At 38.5% G+C, this 17,059-nt stretch overlaps 1 protein-coding gene across 10 annotated transcripts in view; it reads right to left on the bottom strand.

Moving 5' to 3' along the window:
- NRXN3 (neurexin 3) overlaps positions 1–17,059 on the bottom strand; it is a 1,829,483-nt gene that overhangs the window by 1,279,012 nt on the left and 533,412 nt on the right. For all 10 annotated transcript variants that reach the window (XM_027775177.1, XM_006157103.3, XM_006157094.3 and 7 more), the window contains exon 6: positions 12,835–12,996. In XM_027775177.1, the coding sequence (XP_027630978.1) occupies positions 12,835–12,996 (162 nt within the window). The remainder of the gene's footprint in view (positions 1–12,834; positions 12,997–17,059) is intronic.

Genomic DNA, 17,059 nt, shown 5'->3' with positions numbered 1-17,059 from the left:
TCCAAAAAAAGAGAAAAAAAAAAGTGGTTGGATATAAAGGATCTATTGTGAGTGAAGTAAGCCAAGAAATGAAATAAAGATACTGTATGTATCCACTTAATATATACCGACTATCTACACTCTATGGTAGAGATTGAAATATTGGAGGACATAAAAGCAATGAAAATAGTTAACAAGGATAAGACAGTGTGGAATGGGGAGGAAGAGAAGAGTATAGACAAAGAGAGCAAGAGAATAAATAGAGGCATGACATTAGTAGGACACAGATACGGCTATTTTGTTTTGTTGTGTATTTGCTGATGCTTTTATCTCTTCCTGGATTTTCAAATTTTGCCTAACCTCACACTCTCAAAAATCAACTTTGTTCAAGTTCTTAGACCAGGTAAAGTGCCTATAGTTAGAGCTTCCGTGTAAAATGGTGAAAACTTTTATCTGTATATGTAGTTTCACAATTGCACCATGATTATTAGGTTTTGTCTGCCTTTTCAACTAGGGCAAGAGTTAATAGACTATACTCTGGTACTCAACCCAGCTCTCCTCCTGCTCTTGTAAATACAGTTTTATTGGAACACAAAAACATCATTTGTCTGCATATCTAAGGCTGCCTGCATGCTACACTGGCAGAGTCTGGTAATTGTGACAGGGACCATATGGCCTACAAAGCCAAAACTATTTACTGTCTGGTCCAGAGTTTCTCAGTCTCAGCATTATTGGAATTTGGGGCTGGACAATTCTTTGTTGTGGGAGGAGCTGTGCTGTGTCGATTGTAAGATGTGTATTAACATTTCTGGTCTCTACATATCAGATGCCAATAGTACTTCCTACCAACTTCCATTCATTATTTCCTTACTCCCCTCCATCCAGCCCTCACTCTCGTTTTAACATCTGACAGAAAAACTGTGGCACATATACTCTATGGAATACTATTCAGCCATAAAAAAAAAAACTCTGGCTTTTGACAGGAAGTGGATGAATATGGAAGATTTACTGCTGAGTGAAGCAAGCCAGGCTATGAAGGAGATACACTGTATGTCCTCACTTAATATACCGAATGTCTACACTCTATGATTGACACTGATTGACTAAAGGATATAGAAAAACAATATATGAATGTAAATACCAGATATAGTGTGTGTGAAAGAGTAGGGTCTGAGGAAGGACATTTAGAAGAAAAATAGAGAGGCAAAGCATTAATGGGACAAAGAAATGTGGTATTATCTGTTGAAGATATTTTATAGTTTTATCAACTGGACTGGGGAGAAATGTTCACCTGTTGAAATATTCATTTTGTAAGCTAAATAATATGATTGAATGTATAAAAGAAAATGAAATTTAAAAATGTGGAAGGAAAAAAAAACCTCTGATGGGGTCTTCAGACCCTTTATTCCTTGGGATAAAATACTGTCCTGTCCCTAGTTGAGAGCTACTAACCTTATCTTTATAGAAAATGTTACCAACCTCCTGAACTGTAAAATCTTCCAGGGGAAAAAGTGTCCAGTTCTCTTCTCATTCTAAACACCATACATACAACATAACAGGACCTTATTAAATCAATAATTTAAAATTAATTGGAGAATAATAAGACATTGCAATTTAAATTTCATAAGAATTTTAGACTTGATTGGGACATGATGACCATCAAGCTAATAGCCAATTGTACTGCCAAGGGTTCTTTTTTTTGCATTTTAAACATCACCCATCAATACTGATACATTAATATCTATGAAGAAAAGTTAGAGAAAGATAATCTTTGCTACAATCTCATTAAATTGCCAAGAATTTAGAAAGTGCAAATTCACTGCACTTGTATTTTGCATATGCACATACATATCATTTGTCCATGAATCAAGTTTTTTTTTAACTATGTCTATAAAGAAGAACATATTCTCATTTAACAGATGAGATCATTTCAACTGTGGTCAGAATGCAGTATGGGAAAATGGCAACTTCCTTCGAGTCAATCTATAAATTTATTTGAGAGATATAAATTACTTTCCACTCTCTTTAGTAAACCTATTGTATATACAGCATTGCTAAAACTATTGAAACTTCTGTCATGCTAAAAATGTTAATAAAGGACTAAAGGGCATTGTAAGGACCACACACACACACACACACACACACACACACACACACACACACATCAAGAGAGTGTGAAGATAACTGAAGAATAAAACCCCCGAGGTGAGAGGCAGAGGAAAAGATGCTAAGAAGAGATGCTAAGCATAGGTGACCAGGTGAACTTGTAAATGTAGGTGGCCACTTGTTCCCTAGAATAAAGAAAGAGAAAATCAACCTAGATATGTGATAATCAAACAAATGAAATCTCTGAAGCTGAACTGAGCTTAATAAGTTACATTGCTTTGTTTGGATCTTTTTAGAAAAGCAGTATATCTACTAATAGCTTTTTTGTGTCTCTCACCACTACTCTCACTGAGCCACAGCCATATGGTCTCCTTGAAGTTTCTTGAACATGCCAAGCTTTACCTTGACTTTCTTTCTTTTTTTTTTTTTTTTTTTTTTTTTTTTTTTTTGTCCTTAGCTTTAGCTTCCTCTTGTTGGAATGCTTCTCCCCAGATCTTTGGCTAGCTAACTTCTTTTGTCTCAGGTCTCAACATAATGATTACAACCTCAGAGAATCCTTCCCTGACTACTCAGTTTAATGGAGCCCAATCACTATCCCATTATTCTCTTTATTCCCTTTATAGAACTTATCATGGTCTGAAAATATCTTAATTAGTTGTTTTCTCATTTACTGTTTGTCTCCTTCAACCATAATTCCATAGGCTCAGGGACCTTATACACATATTTACCATATACTCCCACATTTAGAACAGATCTCATGACAGAGAAGGCATGCCATGAATATTTGCTGCACTCATGAATAAGTGACTGAGTAATGTGTTGTTGAAAAAAATGAATAGAAGCAGAAATGGAAAATTTAGAGCAATAATTCCATCACCTAGGTTCACAAATATTTATTAATTTATTGAAAAATATTTTAAATAGTAATGTGCCAAGACCTATGTTTAATTCTAAAGGGAATATTATGTCTATATGAATTTTTATCTTTGCCTTCTAGGAGCTCAGCCTATTGGGGAAACATAAACAGCGCATTAAAATACAATGCATAAGGACTGTGACAACAATGACTATGCAATGAACTCATAGACTGATACCTGTAAGAGCATATGATTAACTGTTCCTAACTTAGGCAGGGTAGAACAAGAAAACAATTCCACTAAAATGCAGGGGACATTAATATTAAGAATTTGGCATGCAAACGTGAATGGTTAACGAATAACCATGAGCAGAGAAAATAAAAAGTATATACAACTCTCCCAAGAAGTTTTTCACTGAAAGTAAGAAATGAGCTAAGGTATAAACTGAACAGGAAACAGGATTCAGGAAATGATTTTGAGCATGTCTCTAACTGAGGGATAGAGTACTGGTAAAGAGAAGATGGAAGGTAACTGAAGAGTTCTTAAAGAGGCTAAATCTCAAAAGAGGCAAAAGAGAGTAGTATGTATACTCAAGAGGAGAATCCTTACTATAAGATAGGAGAGAAGATGATACCAATAAGTATCTTTGAAGGTAAATCTAAAGGTAGGTGTAAACAGAAGGAAGAAGTGTTGCAAGTATAAGCTGAATAACTCTTATTGTCTCCATGTAGTATGAGATGGACCATCTGCTGATACTGGCTGCTGAGGGAGAAGCTGAAGAATCGGGAATGAGGAAAACTTAATTGGTTGATAATTGTTGTTCAATGTTGCTGCTCTGTGCTGCATCTTCACTGATTTGTGGAGAAAAAATTTTGTCCTTATCACTCCCTTGAAGTCTACCCAGAAATGAGTGGGGCATGCTGTCCACATGGGGGCACAGAACACAAGGTTACAAAAGCACCAGAATACTAATGGTATAGTCGTTTCTGCATTTGCAAAGCAATTTTAAAAAACATTAGCTAATTAATTAGCTCAATGATTGCTTATCCCTGTAGGTATGTGTGTACAAGGACTAGTTTTTCTGGTCTCCTTTGAGGCATTCGAAAACACAAGAGATTTTGTCTCAGTGGGAATGTTGTGGTAGATTACATTTGCTGTAAATAAGTGACATTTTTAGAAAGCAATGAGTTCCACTGAATTTATCCTGAAGAGGAAAAAAATTGCAAAGCTAAATAAGAAACTCCTAAAATCAGACTGAACATTTATAATAAGCCTAAAAAGTAGCTGCGCCTCATTCTGGCTTTTGGGGGCACTAGCGGCAAATAATTCCAAACTTTGTGAAAAATATTGGGCTGAAACAAAAGTAAAGAGGTGTCTGTCGCAAAGTTCATGATGAAAGTGTTCAGCATTTATAACAAGAGTAACTACTTCCCTCTCAGGATCCATAATGAAAAGCATTCCTCCATTAACAGGTTGAGCAATATCAATTTGCCAAGTCAAAGTGGAAAATCAAGCAAAAGCTGGCTTCCTCTCAGAACAATCAATGGCAAGGTGAAAGAATTGGTAATTGTATCCAGTCTCCCAGCAGGGCATTTCTGCCTGATTAAATGACCTTTCCTATGAAGTTGAGCCTTTAAATGATAGTGAGTGACCATTCCCTGCAGTGAGTTTAACCACAGAATCAACCTTTGTCGGAGGAGTGTATTTCTTTTTTTCCGTCACTTAGTCTTACGATAGAGTTAGTAGAGTCGGCTGCAGAGCCATGATGTCAGAGCAGTTATTTGTATCTCAGCTCTTAACTGTGTCAGTGGGCAAGATGCTTGCTTAAAATTCAAAGTAGTAATGATACTAGAATCCACTCATAAGTGCTTCATGAAAAGTGTATTAGAGAATTATAAAAAGCACATAGTGATGTGTAGTCACACTCTTCATGTGCATTCATGTTGTTAAGTGCTCAGTAATTGTTAGAGTTTACTGTTGCTGTTATGATTGTAATTGCTGTGGTTGTAATGGATTGGGGGATGATGCCAGTGAAGGACTGAGGAAAAAGAAATAATTATATGTGACTAATAGGTAATGGCAGTGGATAGAACCTCAACTCTTACCTCAGGGACAACCCAATGAGTTTCTGTGAGATGTATATAAGGGGGTCTTCGAAAAAGTTTATGGAAATGCATATTATGAAAACACAACACATTAATGTAAAAGTGTTTTGTACCAGCATAACCTTATACAATAATTCTTTTTTCCACAGTCTTTTTGAAGTCTCATTTGGAGACAGCGAATTCAATGAACTTGGTCTAATAAATTAGTCTCATTCTTTTTTTCAGATGTCTCATTCACCATAGAGCTATAGGATCTGATTTAAGAAAACCTATAAAATCAAGACCATCTGCTCACTTGCTGCTAAATCCCTCTAAACCCTCAGCAAAGAGGTTTCCCACTCCCTTCTGGTTTGCCTTGAGTGCTATAGAACTTTGGACAGTTCTCACTGAACACGAGTATGTTAAGTACTCAGCTTCCACTCATTAGTTTCAGTTCTTCTTGATAGATTAGTCACATTTTACCCCACTTCTGTAGGACAGCTCTTCAGGTATGAAGACAATCTCAGGCATAGGCATCTTCTTCTTTTCTTTTCCTCAGATTAAACAACCCTGAATCTTCCCATTAACCTGTTTTTATGTCATTATCATGAGTGCTGTCATATTTTTCTGAGCTCAAATCTAAACAACTTTTAATCTATCAGTTAGTTCACGATTTAAAAGTTTATCATCCAGAATTATATGGAACATTCCAGTAATCATACTAGTTCATAGTGATGACAGTGATAATGATGATAATTATAAATAAAACGTGCTGAGCCTCTTCTACATATCAAGCATTACTCTAAAAATTTAACATGCGTGACCTTAATTTATACAATGACCTTATGGAGTAGGTATAATTGCTGTTATTGTTTCTATTTAATAAATAGGTAAATTGAGGCATGGTGAGGGTTAAGTAGCTTGTTTGCTATTATAGAGTTAGTGGAAGTAGAGCTGAAATTCTTAGCCATCCTGGCTCCAGAACCTACTTTCTTAGATAATACACTGCAAAACTATCACCTTCTTTGTTTTGAAGATTGTATATCTATTAATTCAGCCTCAGATCATGTAGATGTGTATTTTCTATCATTCCCAATTTCCTGCCCTCCACAAAGTTGATAAGAATGTTTTCTTATTTTCCTTAAGACCATAATATAAATGTAGAGTAAGACAGAGCCTTGTGGCATCCAACAAAAACTTCCATCTTGGCCAAAACATTGAATAGTATCCACTTATCACTCATTACCATTTTAAGCACTTATTCCTTTATTCAATATCTCTTGCATCCAATCTTTATTTCTCCATCTTATTGATGAGACTATCAGAAAAATGCACTGTCAAAACCATTGATAGTATTTAGCTATATGAGGTGCTTATAATTTCCAGAGTTGTCAGCATAGTAACACTATTGAATGGATATGTAAGTGTGGGTCATGTGATATAGCTATTACTTAGGGTTCTCTATGAATGATGGAAGTCATGTTGATCATACTTTTCTCTGCTTATATCTTCTGTTAATAATCCACTTCAAAATATTACTCAGATGCCAATTAAGCATCTGCATTTGCTATGTTTTTTTCTATTTCTATGCTTAATGTCAATTCATAAAAAATAATAACTATATTAACATTTGCACTTTTATATTATATAAAGCACCTCCATTTTTTTTACCCCACTTGATCCCTACATAAAAGTACTTGAAGCACTATGTCTCTTGATACATGAAAAAAATGAGAGTCAGAGCAATGAAGTGGCTTGCTAAAAGTTATGCAGCCAGTAAGGAGTGAGTCTAGACAAGGCTCCATCCCTGGAGGTATGCTTCTAAAAGCCCACCCTCTTCTATCTCCTATGCTGACTCCAAAATTTTCACTTGGTCTTTGCTAATCCTGGGATGGCACTGCAGTCTTAAAGCCAGAGAAGAAAGAAAGAAAGAAAGAAAGTAACTAAGTTAGTTAGTTTTAGGCCCAATGTCCTGACCTAAATTTACATGCTTTTTGACAGAGTCGTTTATCACCACTTTAGAATTTGGGAAGGATACCAAAAATAAAGCTTGGAGGCAAAGAATAAGATAGAAAGAGAATGGGAAAAGAGGTGAGATGGTGAGTAAAGAAGCAAGAGGACAATGTGAAAGATAAACCAGAAGTGGGAACCAGCAGTTAGCGTAATGGCTATGTCGCTGGACTCCCACATAGTCGACCGTGGTTCGCGTCCCGAACCCGGTGGCTTAAAACTCACACCAGGCGCGTGTGCGTGTGTGCCCGAGATCCCGAGAGGAGAATGGAGGAGAAGGGATTGCGGCGTGACCATCCCCCCTGGGGGGTGATTTCTCGCTTTCTGTCTCTAATGTCTCTCTCTGTCTGTCTGGCGAGCGCACGCGCCCTAAAGTGAAAATCTCTCCAAAAAAAAAAAAAAAGGTAAACCAGAAGAGAAATTAAGTGATAGCCTAAGAGATAGCAGCAAAAGACAGGGAGACAGGATAAAACAAGTGTGTACGTGTGTGTTATGTGTGTATAGTAACAACAAACACATTATTCTAAAGCCCGCAGGTGCCAGCAATTCAAATAAACGTATAGCAATTAACAGAATTAACACAGCCTTAAATAGCTTGGCTCACCAGATGTGGACTCCTATCAGGGTTCCATAAAATGTAAAGTTATTACAGATTAAATCATTAATCATCTGTTCAGAGACCATCTCTGGTTGCAAAACCCCATTCAGTTTTAAATGGCTAATAATCACAAAGGGATGTGGAATGTAATATGTACAATGATGCTCTACCCAATCTTTTTTCCTTTAAATATATGTCCTGTTTTCTCAGTTCTCCTGCCTTTCCTTCCTTCCCATTAGAGATGCCACAAGGAAAGAGGTGATAAAGACCAATCTGTCCCAGAGGTCTCTGTAGCACTTGAGCGTCTCTGTGTGGTCAATTGGAGGTACCAACACACCAAGGAGGAAATGACTGATTGAAGAGAAAGGAGAAAAATGTACAAAGAACTGAACTGAATAACACAGAAGGTCCAGCACCTATGAGGGTATTGGGATAGGCTTGAACAAGCTCCCTGGTCTTGGTCAGTCTGATGGGAACATCAACCATGAAACTCAGACTAAACTTGGCTTTCCTCTACTACATTATACTTCCTTTAACAATAATAGATCAGTAATATCAAGAACAGAGAAAACGATAAATGCATTTTATGATAGGGAAAGTTATTAGAGTCAGAAGGAAGTGCTTTCTTGTAGAAACTTTCAGATTCAGAGCAACACCTTCCCAGTCCAATGCTAAAGCTCACAGACCACTCTTCCTATCTCTGCTCTGCAACTTCCTAAGACAAAAAATATACATCAGTAAGAAATATTTGCTGGACTAATGTAAGTCCTCAAGGAGACAATGCCTAATGGAAAAGAAGCCAATCTGACCATATTGTTCCACAGCTTAGATGTTTCAATAGCTCCCCATTACCTAGAGAAAAGTCTAAGGAAACAGCGTGAGATAAAACCCTCACTGACCTGGTATCTAACTGCAGCTACATCTCCAAAATGCCAAATTTTCTATTTTGAGTCTTTTAACTGGACTAATAAGCACTGTATTCATGCTGGGAAAATTCAATGTGCATGCTGTGATGATATACAGTGATTGACTGTATTAAAAAAAAGTATATATTTTTAAAAAAGAGTACAACCAAAACCTTAAAAAAAAAAAAAAAAACAAGAAAACAAAAAACTGGAACAGTCTCCCATTGTTCTTCCCTGCTTCCCTGCTCACTTCTATTCATTGTCAAGCTTCCTCACCTTGGACACTATTTCCTCCACTGGTTCTTCCCTAACCCCAGATATGTGACATCCTTCTTCTCAGCAACCACTTTGATACTAGGAATGCTTTGTTTTTGTTCATAACGGTCTTTTATTGAAATTATGCATTTATCTGTCTCTATACACTAAGTATAAGGTCCCCTAAAGCAGGAAAAATGTTTGATTAATTCACTTTAGAGGTTTTTTGGCCTTAGGGTGTGTGTGCTTGCTGAATAAGTAGACGGGGAGAGAGAGAGAGAGAGAGGGGAGGGAAAAGTAAGAAATCATTCCCCAGGGGAATGACTATGCCATAGTCCCTTTTCCTCCATTCTCCTCCTTGGATCTTGGGCATACATGCACCCAACATGAGTTTCAAACCACCAGGTCTGGGACTCAAACCACAGTCAGCCATGTGGGAGTCCAGCAATGTAACCACTATGCCCTTTGTTGGCCCCATCTTTTATTCATAATTTTATTTGCCAGAGACCATGTGTACTCACCAGAGGCTGCATGTGCTGGCCAAAAAGAGACAGAGAAAGAGGGAAAGTGAAAAAACACTCCAATGAAGAATGGTGATGCTGTAATCTCTTTTCCTTCATGTCTCTCTTTTTTTTGGATTTTGGGGACATAACTATGCCCAGCATGATTTTTAAGCCACTGGGTTGGGATTATACCCCTAAGTCAGTCATATGAGATCCAGCTGCCTTAACTACCATACCATAGGGTGATCATAATATATATTTGTATGGACTGAACGTACCCTTTCCTCAAAGTTTATATGTTAAAGTCCTAAATCCAGTGTGGTGGGATTAGGAGGTGGAGTCTCTAGGGAGTAGTCAGATCATAAGAGGAAAGCCTTCATTGTGGGGTTAGTGCCATTATAAAAGGGACCTCAGAGCACTCTAACCCTCTTGCTGCCATGCAAGGATACAATGAGAAAACAGCAGCCTGCAAACCAGAAGAGGGCCTTCTCCAGAACCTAACCATCCTGCCACTCTAATCTTGGACTTCCAGCCTCCAGAGCTATAAGAAATACATTTTCGTTGTTTATAAGCTACCACGTTTACAGCACTTTGTTATAACAGCCCAAAGTGGCTAATGTACTATTGATCCAAACTCCACCAGAGTTTAGAGCTCCATGAGGTAAGCTTATTCCTTGTTATTATTATTATTTTTCTATAGGTTTTTGCCTTAGGGATCATGTGCTTACCAGACAGAGAGAGAGAGAGAGACAGAGACAGTGGGATGGAAAGTGAGAAATCACCCCCCAGGGGGAGGACCACACTGCAATCCCTTCTCCTCCATTCTCATCCCAAGATCTTGGTCATGCACACATATGTGTCTGGTATGAGTTTTATTTCACTGGGTCTGGGACTTGAACCATGAACAGTAAAACTTAACTTTATTTATTTATTTTAGTTTTTCTGTTCAAAATGCTCAGACATAGGAGAAGGCTTCTGATCCCTTATGAATGTTGATATAAAAGTAAAGTTTGACACAGAAATTATAAAGCTATTTGGTCTACCATTTCCCCAATCTTGGACTTTTCTTATTCTAATTTGGTCTATATTTAGATGCAGATTTGTGCTGTTGCCGGCCAAGTTATATGTATATTTTTATCACTAATTACCCTTAGTTCTACTATCAACAATGTTTTGCAAAACCGCCTTTAACTTTTAAACTATGAAGAGACACTTCTGATAGACTTTTGAGGCTTTCTATTGTCTATTAGAGCAGTACAAGTGTGACTGTGTATAGACTTTATTTTAGGTTCTGTATGGATAGTGTCACTAGAGACATCTTTGTGTTTTTATGAGGCTTGCTTCAAAATATTCAATGGCATCCTTCCTGGTCAATAGATTCCTAGTAGGGAAATTGCTCTTTTGTGTCCAAATATGTAACTGAGAGAAGGTTGAATACAGTTATGTGTAGGAGAACCTTTGTTCTAAGGGTTACCCCTAAATTCTGTCCAGGAGACATTCCAAGCTCAAAGCTGTTGTGCTACAAAAGTGGATGAGCACTCCATGGTAATCATCCTCCATTCATTTTTTTTTTTTTTTGAGAGGTTTTTGCTATAGGGTGCGTGCGCTCGCCAGACAGACAGAGAGAGACAGAGACAGAAAGCGAAAAATCACCCCCCAGGGGGGATGGCCACACTGCAATCCCTTCTCCTCCATTCTCCTCTCAGGATCTTGGGCACGCACGCACACACACCTGGCATGAGTTTTAAGTCACCGGGTCTGGGACGCGAACCGTGGTGAACTACATGGGAGTCCAGTGACATAGCCATTACGCTAACTGCTGGTCCCATACTCCATTCATTTTTGAGCTCCAACCTGGGCAAAAGGAATGTTACAACCTTTTTCTGACTAAAGTAGAATTCTAATGTAGTGTGATTTAACAGTATTTAAGAGCCTTTCAGGGTTTATTAGACATTGAGTAGCTTGTGCCTTTATTCTATCCAAAAAGGAATAAATCTCTGAGAAGGACTCTGCCTACCATCATTCCATCAGAGATGACATGGAATCCCTAAAGCCAGCAGAAGCCCAGGTAGCATGCATTAGAGAGAAAAGTACTCTTTAGGTTTTCTTCTTAATTTGTCCTTCAGACCGATAATAATATGAAGCTATAATCGGATTTCCCCCCCTTTGTCATGTCTCTCTTTTCCACCCTTTCTTCTCAATTCACACATGCTTTATTTCAACAAGGTCCAGCTCAAATGTCACTTCTCTGAAACTGACTCCTACCTAAAATTTATCTGTTTTTTCTAAACAATTAAAAAACTTAGTAAGTGGCACTGAATGCATGGTGTCCTGTCTGTAATTATTTGCTTACTGATCTCATTTCCCTTTCTTGATGATAAAGCCTTGGAGCACAGAGAATATGGCTTGTAAAGAGCTGTTTCGCTTAAAAACAGCACAGAAGAAGGTACCCAGTGATTATTTGAAAATGATCCATTCAATAGATACTTATTAGGTGCCAGGCATCATAGATGCAATTCATGTTTAGACATAACTCACGTGAATGCACGCATGTGCAGTGCCATCTCATATATAACTGATGTTCAACAACTTTCAAATAACCATAATAAGAATAAAGCATATGCCCTGAGAGGAGGCTCATAAGATGTCACAAAAGATTCTTATCTACAGGAAGGAACACTGTTGTTGGCTACTCGAGGAATTTCCCTGGGGAAACGGTATAGATATCTTAGGCAATCAAGCTTAGCTTAGCTTAAACAAAATGTGCACCATCCTACTCTGATGACACAGTGTTCTGAACAAACTCTCCCAAATCAAGTCTGATTCTTTTTGCCTCAACAATTGACCTTAGAGATTGAACTTACACTTGACTGAAGCTCCTTTGCTCTCAGACAGAGGTCTCAACACATCAGCTACAACGGTAATAAATGAGGAATGGCAAAACCCCCCTGCTTTCTCACAGCTGTAGCTACTCGCTTTCAGAGAAGAAAGAAAAGAGAAAAAAAAAATAGTCTTCTGAGCCTTAATGTTACTTTCTGAGAATTTTCCTTCATCTCAAATAATGAGACTCTTGGGAACACCAGAGTTGGCAAAGGTATAATAATATACATGTTATATTTTAGACAAGGCACACAACCACACATTAAACCACTTTTAGCTAGGGCTTCTCTACTTGCACGTCAAAAGCACAAAATCAAATTTCACAGGCGTCTAGTTCCTTATGATTTCAAAAGCCTTTCATCTGTGTTATTTCATTTAATTTATAAAGTACGGCTACCTGTAGGAAAAGATTTTCCATTATTTAGATGAGGAAGTGGAGACACAGAGTACTTACATGGTGAACCTGAAGTCACATAACCAGCCTGAGCTGGGACCAAAATGTAGGACATCTGCTGCCAAGTCCTACAGTTTGGTCCCAGCTATATTCTGCTATATCCCATCACCTCATGAACACACTAGAGGTAAAATCCAGGCATTGAAATAGAAATCTCATAGGTTTCTAAATAGTCATACAGTGCATTAAGTAGAGAACTTTACCTCTTTGAGGCAACCCATGAAGTTGTTGCTGACGGGTGAACCTGGCAAGTCAGCAGTACTTGGGCTTCCTCCCACGTAGAAGAAGTCATCTGAGCCCAGCATGGTGTAGTCCTCTTGAGTGTATCCCGTCGTGGTAAGAATGCCATCCACAGAGATTGTCACCTGGTTGAGGGACATAGGGACAAAAAAAAAAAAAAAAAATCCCAGCAATGACCTTAAGTCCTACTGAAACTTGGTGGCTTCCCCTATTTGTGGCATCACTTTCATTAAGATTTTGGTGAGGTATTCTTTCTAATTTGGGTTGATTTTGGTATGTGCACCCAAGTTCCATTTTCTAGTCTGCCTCCCTGTGTTCCAAGATTCCAGTATTTCTGTAGACACGAGGGAGAGTTTGTTGAAACTGCAAAGTTGAGCACCTTGTTCAATCCATTGCACTCTTCACAGGCTAGAAAATGGAACTACCCTCAGACGATATCACTTGTCTCAGTTCATTGCTAAAACGATTGTTTATTTTTTATATGATTGTTATTTATGGTGGTAATGAAAAACAGCAAAGGAGACATTTAACGATGGAGTTAGGGGTTGATCTTTGGTTGTTGATGGTATTTTCCTTTTTTCTTTTCTTTTCCTTTTCTTTCATATTGGTTTCTTTTTGGGCTCACACCACACTGACAAACATGCATTCAGGGAGGAAAGGAGAAGGGTTTCAATTCTGATGTGTCATGAATGATACATGCCATGGGTCACCAACCCCTGCCCTCCCTTGGTTGCCCTTCCCACCGAGAGATGTTATAACCCAAACCAAAATGGCAACTCCAACATAAATAAAGAAATGATGTGGCATGATAATCAAAATAATAGTAATAATGTCTGCAGGGAAGAAATGGCACCCATACACCCAACATCCATGAAAGGAACAGAAGGCAGAGAAAATATGGGACTTCAAAGCGTGCTCACACCGTACGTTGACACACCCATGCAAAAATCATCTGGAGCCAAGAGAGAAGGCAGGAGAAAAAAAGTAGGGAAGTGGACAAGGAGAAATGAAAGAAAGGATCAAAATCCATTTCACACAAGCATGCACTGAGCAAAATGAAAAACAAAATGGAAGGGGAAAAAAATAAAACAGCACTCATAACTAAAATGTCATCTTTCCACTGCCTGTTGCCTCCCTCACTTAAAAAAAAAAAAAGAAAAGAAAAGAAAAATTCCAAACCCAACCCCCAAAATATATGAAGGATGAAAGGACAATGTAAAACAGGGGGTGAGAAGTAAAAAGAAAAGAAAGTGGAGTTGGTTAATGGTTGGTAGGTTGTTAGTAATGAGGAGTAAAATGAGGGAATAGATTCTGATGCCAATGGGGAAATTCACGAGACAGGAACATGCCATGCAGAGTTGGTATGGAGAACACAATTGGAGGAGTCCCTTTGGCCATGGTGGGGGAGTAAGGGAAAAGAAGGGAAAGGAAGAGTAGAGGAAGGAGAGTACTTTCCTCCCCAGATCACCTGTGGCAGCTGTGGCCACACCAGAGGTAAAGAGAAAGGGATTAAGGAGCAGGAAGGACAAAAAAGAAAGGAGGGAGAAGGAGAGGGAGAGGAAGACATAGAGAAGAAAGTCCTTACTCTTGATATCTCTATCATCCCTAGTCTATAACTTGCAAGTTGGAAAATAAGAAAACAAAACGTATTTGGCTATGTGAAAAACTTTCTTTAAAAAAAATTACTTTGGAGGGAAAAAAATTTTAAACTGGAGAAAAGAAAACCATTCCCATGAAACTCAACCAAATATAATTTCTGGGACAGATGCAGCCCCTTTCTTTTTAAGAAAAATAAAGGCTTGCATTTAATTCAAAAAAAATTTCAAAAGAAGAAGAAACAAGTTTAAAGAGGATAAAAGGGGGGGTTAGGGAGGAGAAGGAGGGCAACACACGGCAAACCCAAAAAAAGAGACAATAAGAATGATATCTACCAGACAATGTAGTTTGTTTACCATAGCGTGTCCGATGCCTGAGTGCTTTGCGGAGAAGGGGGAAGAAAGGAAATTAAAAATTGTGAACAGAACGATTGTTAATTAAAAAAACTAAAAACAAAGATGAGTCGTTAGGGTGTTAGTACATTAGTCGGTTAGTAAAATGACACATTGCATGAATGATCTTGTGTTAGTTTTTCAAAAAAAAGGCACCCGACACAGAAAAAGAGAGTGGGGAAGACAATGAGACCAGGACCCTATGGAAAACCTTGCCTCCTGGCACGGCCAGGCAGGAGCTGTAGTCCACATGCCATTGGAGCTCCCCCATGGCTCCAAATACCACTTGGACCAGACCTCACCTCAGAGAGAGGCAGCATCATACTTACTTCCCAAAGGCTCTTCTGAATGAACTCCACCCACGTTCCCTTCCCACCCTCTAACACATATACACTCCACCTGTTCTGAAAGAAAAGACCTCATGGTTTATCATTCCAGATGGAGGTAAATAAAGAAAAGAACTGAAATACCAATGTGTTGGGGACTTTTTTTTTTCACATCTGACTCTGACTACATGGATAGACAAGCATGACTTTCTCCTAAAAAGAAAAAAAATAATCATAAACTCAAGACATTCACAGATCAAACCTAGTAGAGGAAAGCTATGTTATGTAGCATATTCTGGGTTTCCATAGGTAACTTTAGGATCCATGACCTCCTTGATTTTTCTGGATTTGTGCTGCTTGAAGGGAACATGCTCTCTCCCCTTTCCTTTCTTCTTAGTTTTAAATAACTGTGTCCTTAGAATGCATCAAACAAGGCAGTCTTCTTCATTACCCAATGAGGTTGTGATTTTGTTTACTTTGTCAGAATGCTTCCTACTGGGGACCAGCAGTTAGCATAATGGCAATGTCACTGGACTCCCACGTAGTCGACCACAGTTCGCGTCCCAGACCTGGCGGCTTAAACTCATGCTGGGCGTGTGTGCGTGTGTGCCCAAGATCCCAAGAGAAGAATGGAGGAGAACGGATTGTGGCATGGCCATTCACCCTGGAGGGTGATTTCTCGCTTTCTGTCTCTCTGTTTCTCTCTGTCTGCTTGGCGAGCACACACGCCCTATAGCAAAAACCTCTCTTAAAAAAAAGAAAAAAAAAAAAAAAACAGGAATGCTTCCTACTGGAATCTGGCTCCCTCCTTTCCCTTGAACAATGCTTTTCAAGTTTTTAATCAATTGCTTTCATAAATAGCAGTGAGGACTATAAGTTGTACAGAAAAGCCCTACAATTATTCTCCTCAATGCTGTTTTCAAATGCTATATCACTAGCCCCCACCCCCCAGGCTCAGAAGCTGGGAAGGTGGGAACACTAGTGACCCCAGATTTGTGTTTGTGGTTTGACAAAAGTAGCACACAGAGTAATTAGTCAACACACTTGAGTCCATGACCTTGGGCTCAAGCAAAGTAATGGACTAACCCCTTCACTTCCTACTCCCTACACACAAATACTTTGGTTCCTAATCCCAGTTTTAGTTTGTAACAAATACTCATATTCCACATTCCTTCCTTCAAATGAAAGTCCCAATAAAGCCTGGCCTTGGTCCTAACTTGATTTTAAAAGCAGCACAACAAAGAGATGATCATGAAGGAAGAAATGAGGATAGTTCTGCTCCATTTAGTAATGAATACCTCAAAAACTCCAGGTAAGCTTTCCTCAGATGAATTTTTTTGCTACAGAAGCCATTGAGCCTTACCAAAAAAGTAGATGAGGCTGCTGTAAGCTTGTTATCAAATATTTATGAAGCTATTTACAGTTTAATTTAAACAGATAGGGGCTTCCAATGCTTTCACATGTGTCCTAGGGAACTTAGATGTTATAAATACTTTTAATGGGCAAAATAATAATTTTAGATGATTCAACCCTGAAAGGACTGCATTGGAAAAATCAACTCTGCTTTTCTGAGATTTTTCTTCTCTTTCAATAAGCTGAATTTGGATGCAAAATTTGTCAGGATTTTAATAAGGTTCAATTTTAGGTGTACTTTTTCAAATGAGATTAATACTCCCTCTGCCAAGAAATGCCCCAATACGCTAAGGCTCTGTAGCTTTGTCTAGAACAGAGAGCTCTACTCAGCTGCATTTTTGGCACCAGACAGATACAGTCACCTTTGCAACAGAATGCTCAGTCTGTAAATCATGAGCATGTCATAACAAGTCTAGTACCCAGACCATGGATGAGCTCATAATCCTTCTGGAACATAAGGT

The sequence above is a fragment of the Tupaia chinensis genome, unplaced genomic scaffold (genome assembly GCF_000334495.1).
Source record: "Tupaia chinensis unplaced genomic scaffold, TupChi_1.0 Scaffold000528_1, whole genome shotgun sequence".
Lineage (NCBI taxonomy): Eukaryota > Metazoa > Chordata > Mammalia > Scandentia > Tupaiidae > Tupaia > Tupaia belangeri.
The sequence above is the reverse complement of the archived record's forward strand: the minus strand, read 5'-3'. Positions and strand labels throughout refer to the sequence as shown.